Raw genomic sequence first — 6142 nt, 5'->3', positions numbered from 1 at the left:
TTATAGTGTACACATTTTAAAAATGTTTTACGTTTTTGATACGGACCATTTCACTTAATCATTTAAACCAGTACGTCAGCCAGATTGACCGATTTGTGAATATTTTAAAAAGAGCATAACTAGAAAACGAATATATATATTCTCTCACAAACTTCAGAAATTTGTTCTCAAAGCAACAAAATTAAGAAGGAGACGAACCATCCAGCATTTGGACAGTGATACAGAATAAACAATGAATCAAAAACCTTCATGTAGGTAGTACAAAATAGTCTCCCAAGTTTATTGGAGGTAATCAACTGGTTTTCAGTCAAATCTGTGTTCATTACAAAAAACAATCACTACAAGGAATGATCAAAATTAACATCAGAGACACTTCCAGCTTCCCCCTTCCCCCCCCCCCCCCCCCCATCCATTATTTTCACATCTGGATCAACCTGGATGGGAGAAACTGGATTTCATGCAGCTGCAGAAAAAAAAGAAAAAGGTCCACAAGTAAATTAATGATTCAACTCAGGACATTAATTAATAAATATTAACTAATAAAGCAATTAATTAAAATGTTTTTTTTTTTATTATTATTTTACATTCAGCAATCAAACCAAGTATTCACATGACCTCTACTGGATATCAAGCAATACTACAAGATCCAAGTCTACTAGAAAAGTGAATTAGAAATGATTCCTGTTCTTATTATTCACATTTCACTTTGTAAATGGTGCAAATTAAATAACCATACCTCTTTACATGGGTCTGGTTTGAACAAAAAGTGCTTAAGAGCCTTCAGTATATGAAGTCTGAACTTAAAGTCTGGGTTCTACAATCAGTTATATATATTATAGCCCTTTTTTTGTCAAGAGCTCTGTTATCCATTGCTCAATAGACAGCAGATGAATCAAAACCATGTCTAAAGACAAAACACGAGAGGAATCAAATAAAGTGTTAGAATGCATTTTAGGAAAGAGGGTATGCAGAGATGATTTAGACAAAATAAACGAGATCTTTACAGGTAGCAGCAGAGAAGGCAGCGAGGATGGAGGCGAAGACGAGGTTGGGGGACTGAGAAGCATCGACAGCAGTGTGCAGGCCACGGGTACTGTAGTACTGCACTAGAGGAGACGTCAGCCGGTGATACGACTCCAGACGGGAGCGCAGAGTCGTCTCGTTGTCGTCACTGCGGCGAATAAGAGGCTCACCGGTCGCCTGTGGATGTATGGATCAGAACAAAACTTTATAGCAATGCTCGTAGATGTAATATTAATAAGAATCTGAACAGTTTTGTTTCTCACATCATCTTTCATAGGCTCTTTGGGGGGGTTGAACTCTTCATGGTAAGATCGGCCACTGGGCTGGTGAATGAGCCTGAGGAAAGGAATGGTATATATACATTACACTATGTGTGTGTGCATATATATATATATATATATTATATTATATATTACCCTTCTTTGTTTATGGAATATTGCAGTATGTATAATAAATGATTTATCATCATTACTTTTTTTTAAATCATGTGCCCTCAATCTTTAATCAGAATAACTTCTCCCTCTTACAGCGACATCTCTCCTCGTCTCTGATGATGCGTTTACTTGCACAAGGGCGGGACAACCTGTCACTCACAAGAGATCGACCAATAGAAAACCACAACCATCCAATCATTCCAAAATCAAGTCCCGCCCTACATTTTTATTTGTTTGAGAAGCCGTTTCACTTGGATATACATCACAATAGGCAAGAAAAGACTATTACAACTGTGCATGTTTCATTTGTTTTTACAATTTTTAACTTTCTGGTGAAACGAATTAAGTCGGCTTAAACTCCGTCCCTGCAAGCTCAAGTTCATCTGCATCTACTTTTGAGTGCAACAGCCACATCTGAAGAACCAAACAACAGATGCATAGAAGAACTAAGTCCCCGCTCTACATTTTTTAATAATCCGTTACACTTGAATGTACAGTATGTCACAATATGGAAGAAAAGATTGTCACTACTTCTGTTGTATTGCAGGTTTAAACAAAGCATCATTTTCATGCTTTACAATTCTTACTTAAAGCTAAATATGTACGATTTTTGTAATAAAATATCCAAAAATCACTTGCACAGTATGATATAGTTGTGTACTTACAATATCCCAAAATTTCCCAAAGATTTTTAATTTCAGAGAAATTCCAATTACAAATAATGGCTCATTCATGTTCACTGGTCGCCTGTCAATGACGTAATATCCGCGTTATCCCTGGTTTGCGCTCGTACTGCTATAGTAACCATGGCGACAGACGTGGACAACTGCGTTACGTATAGCGGCACGCTCACGCTGTTGTTGTTTTGTTCAAACATTATGGACCATGGCAAGCAGACTTTGGGACAAAAGGAGAACTAAAACGAGGGTCAATATCAGCGTGGCGTTTTCGAGATGCCGAGAGCTCCGCGTCCGCGACTAACTTGGACTTGACAGAGACGCCACTCTTGTATGTACTTTATTAGATAGGTGAGCAAATGTACATAAAACTTATCAATGTTATATAACTCAACATGATGAAATGTTAGAATATGATCAGTTTGTTATTCTAATGTTGATCTAGCTTACTGCTAGTTTCATTTAGCAAACAAACTAACACATAGAATAACATTATAACTTTCAACACACTCAAATGCAGTTTAGTGTGATAGTGTAGACCAAGTGAAACAGCGCTGCATTACTTCACAAGTTTCATTCGTCTAATAAACTGCCCTGTGTGAGTATTGATTCAGCACTTGCGTGTAATCCGGTAGAATTAAATGTCCTCATTCCTTTATATCCGCAGGACTCGCGTGTGGCGCTGATATCTTTCTCTCATTAGCAATCACACCCTGCTTCACACCACAGTCATGTTTAAAACATCAATGTATTCATTCATCCATAAACATTATTAGATCCATCAGCATGACAAGTTCCATAATTCCGCTAATGCGTCATCCAACCTACGCCTTTGTTATTGTAAGAAAAAAATTAAATATTGTAGCTTTAAAAAAAGGAGGAAGGTGCACTTCCTTATTGAGTTCCCATGAAAACTGCATAATGAAAAATGTTCCTGCCACCTTTCTCATTAAATATTACATTATACACACTAATTATGTTTTTGACCTCTTGTATGACCTACCAAGCATATGTGTTCTCTTATTCTTGAAATGAGTGTGATGTTCTATTCAGTGCATTCCATATTCATTAAACTAAACCGAGCTATTAGACTACATTAGTGATGATGGGCTCCAATACAATGCTTCCAATTTAGAGACCCCTCCATCCTCATACCTCCCACAGATCCTGCGTACTAGCAAGGAGTCATCAACGGAGAATTCAACCACAGAGTCCAGTTTCTCACTACGCTTCTCCAAGAGGCCGTCCAGCTAGAAATGAGAAAGATGTACAGTACAGGTTGACAGATTGTGGTGCAACCAGCCAATCAGAACTGGGTGCCCATTTCAAATCAAGCACTGTATTAAGGTCCGTTCACACCAAGAACGATAGGAGGTGTGGGCGCTAGGTGTGGTGCGTCCACACACCAACGAACGATAACGCGCGCTGCAGTTTTGTCGTCTGCTGCTTTAAATGCTCGAGCTCTTTAAAGCAGGATGGATTCCGATTAGCTGTTAAATGTTTGTATCGTTCATCAACTGAAAAAAATCGCTCTGAAAGTGATTCCAACGATATCATTTCTCTGTGCCGTTATCCTTGTAGTTGTGGACTATATTATTCTTTTATATTTAGAAAGATTTTTAGAACTGTATCTTCATCTTTATTGTTGTAGTTATCGTCATTGGTGTGAACGGGCCTTTATAGACACATTTGAAGAGTCAATTGTTCACAGATTGTAGAAGTCCTCACCATTTCTGCCTGTTTGACGGTACGGGGGAAACCGTCCAGCAGGAATCCATTCTTGCATGCAGGCGTGTCCAGATTGTTGTCTATGAGCTCCACCACCATCTCATCACTCACCTAAAAGAAAAGTGATGAACAGAGATTTAGGTCTGGAGAAGAACAAATCTAGTAGTGCAAGAATTTAAATGTGAAAAATTGTTTACACTGAATATCTATTCATTTTACCAGTTTGCCAGCATCCATGGTTTCCTTTAGACGCTGACCGAGTTCTGATCCAGATGCCACCATGGCCCTCAGCATGTCCCCAGTAGCTAAATGACACACACAGTACTTGTCTGCAAGCTTGGGTGCCTGTAGGGGAGATATAATAGATATAATTTATATATATAAATAAAACAAAATCACAGTTTCCACATAAATAAGCAGCATTGCTGTTTTCAATATTGACAATATTAAGAAATGTTACTTGAGCAGCAAATCAGCATATTAGAGTGATTTCTGAAGGATCATGTGACACTGAAGACTGGAGTAATGATGCTGGAAATTCAGCTTTGCCACCACAGGAATAAATTAAAATTAAAATATATTCAAATAGAAAAAAAAAACATTTTTGTTTGTAATAATATTTCACAATATTACTGTTTGTTGATCAAATAAATACAGCCTTCAGAGCATAAGAATCTAAAAACATTACTAAACTTTTGAACGGTAGTGTACATATGATTAAAACTACAAATCTCAATTGTCACTGTGTTGTAACCACATGCATAAGCCAAGTTTGAACTATTTTACTGATGTGCAACAATATTGCAAAATATCAGCAAGCAGTACAGCAAACCAATAATGATTTGTTGATTGATGTGAAAGATGATATTCTTTATGGTCTATTGAGTTACATGGTCGTTCAACAGGACTACAACTTTCCCAGTGGTCACCAAGTTACATGCGTTGATTGTCACATACATAGATCATTCCACATTTGCACTGAATGAACAGTGTGATAAAGCCCAGGGCAACAGGGCACTGCTCTTAAAGAGACAGTAACACGGTGACACATGCTGGTTCCCATGGCATAATGTTGGGTTTAGCTGAGTTCAATGAGTATTTCAACCCAAAATGTATAACCTGCCGTCATTTACCACCATGTCATTCCAAACATGTATGACTTGTTTTCTTCCGTGGAGCAGAAAGAAAGTTAGGCAGAATGACAGTCTCATTCGCCATTCACTCTCATTATATGGAAAAATTTCAATGAAAGTGAATGGTGACATTCTGTCTAACATCTTGCTTTTGTTTTTCACAGAAGAATTAAGTCCGTAATGGTTTAGAATAGCATGAGGATATGTAACTGACAACAGATTTTTTAAAAAATTTTTTAGGTGAACCACCCCCTTACTATATATCCTGGTTCTGCTGAACGGTTAAGTCTAAATGAGCCACGCGGCCCTTCGCACGAACTCTACCTGCGTCCCCTTCCCTGCTCCGGGTGGGCCGAGCAGAATGGCTCGAATGCCTTTCCGTATACCGGAGACAGTTGCATCCGCTTGCGTGCTGGGGGCCATGGTTACAAGGTGTAAACGAACTAAAGACACTTCTCTCCACCACTCTACACACTTCGTGTCCGCAAACTCACTCAGCCGAGAAAGGAAGTGGTAACGCCTCCGATTGCTGACTATGGAATCCAAGGCCCGCCTTCTAGGACCAGACCGCCAATCTGATTGGTCAATGACACGCCGATTATCAACAGCGCGAGCTCATTGGGAAAATTGTAATACCTCACCATCATATAATATCCGGGATTTGGCCTGAAGTGACATCGTATATCAAAAATATTTTAAAGTATAGATAAGGCTAAAGATATCCGTATCTAAAAGGACACATTACTCCTCACATCAGACTATTCAAAGGTTATAATTCCGCTTTTGTTCTTCCAATTCCATGACTAACATTATATTAACCAGACCAGACCATAAACGTACATTGGTAACGCTAAAATAAACGAGTAGAACTATTATTTTACCAGGCCTTTGTTCAATTGTATTACTTATATACTATTTCCAATAGTTTAATAGATTTTAAACTATTTTAGTATCATTTGTGTACTGTTAAAGTATTTATAAATATTTCATTATTTCAGTTTTAGCAAGTTTTTTAAATTTCAGATAGTTGACAAGGTATTTCTAATTTTTGTTTCAGCTGATGTTCACCTAATATTTATTTTTGCTTCATTTCAATTCACAAAAATATTTTTAAGTTTGTTTTGATTCACAATAACACTGTGTTCAA

General features: G+C 37.8%; 1 protein-coding gene across 2 annotated transcripts; it reads right to left on the bottom strand.

Annotated features, from left to right (window-relative positions):
• Positions 1-252: 252 nt before the first annotated feature.
• ak2 (adenylate kinase 2) lies at positions 253-5517 on the bottom strand. 2 transcript variants are annotated; one of them, XM_056257630.1, is made up of 7 exons: positions 5320-5516; positions 4082-4207; positions 3863-3973; positions 3290-3384; positions 1287-1359; positions 1005-1200; positions 253-463 (listed from the first exon to the last, which is right to left on the bottom strand). In XM_056257630.1, the coding sequence occupies exons 1-7, from the start codon at positions 5416-5418 to the stop codon at positions 456-458; spliced, it is 708 nt and encodes a 235-aa protein (XP_056113605.1). In that variant the 5' UTR covers positions 5419-5516; the 3' UTR covers positions 253-455. The 2 variants fall into 2 exon arrangements, with proteins under 2 accessions (XP_056113605.1, XP_056113604.1); XM_056257629.1 differs by lacking the exon at positions 253-463 and having other exon boundaries at positions 979-1200; positions 5320-5517.
• Positions 5518-6142: the final 625 nt, after the last annotated feature.

This window comes from Rhinichthys klamathensis, unplaced genomic scaffold (genome assembly GCF_029890125.1).
Source record: "Rhinichthys klamathensis goyatoka isolate OS25496 unplaced genomic scaffold, OSU_Roscu_1.1 h1tg000140l_1, whole genome shotgun sequence".
Lineage (NCBI taxonomy): Eukaryota > Metazoa > Chordata > Actinopteri > Cypriniformes > Leuciscidae > Rhinichthys > Rhinichthys klamathensis.
This window is presented reverse-complemented; position numbering and strand designations above follow the sequence as displayed.

What these genes read in the sequence shown, in the direction of transcription:
- ak2 (XM_056257629.1), bottom strand. Translation starts at nt 5,418, where the DNA reads ATGGCCCCCAGCACGCAAGCGGATGCAACTGTCTCCGGTATACGGAAA. An exon ending in CCATGGATGCTGGCAAACTG is followed by an intron (nt 3,974 to 4,081) that starts GTAAAATGAATA and finishes CTTTTCTTTTAG; the next exon opens with GTGAGTGATGAGATGGTGGT. An exon ending in CCGTCAAACAGGCAGAAATG is followed by an intron (nt 3,385 to 3,862) that starts GTGAGGACTTCT and finishes TCTCATTTCTAG; the next exon opens with CTGGACGGCCTCTTGGAGAA.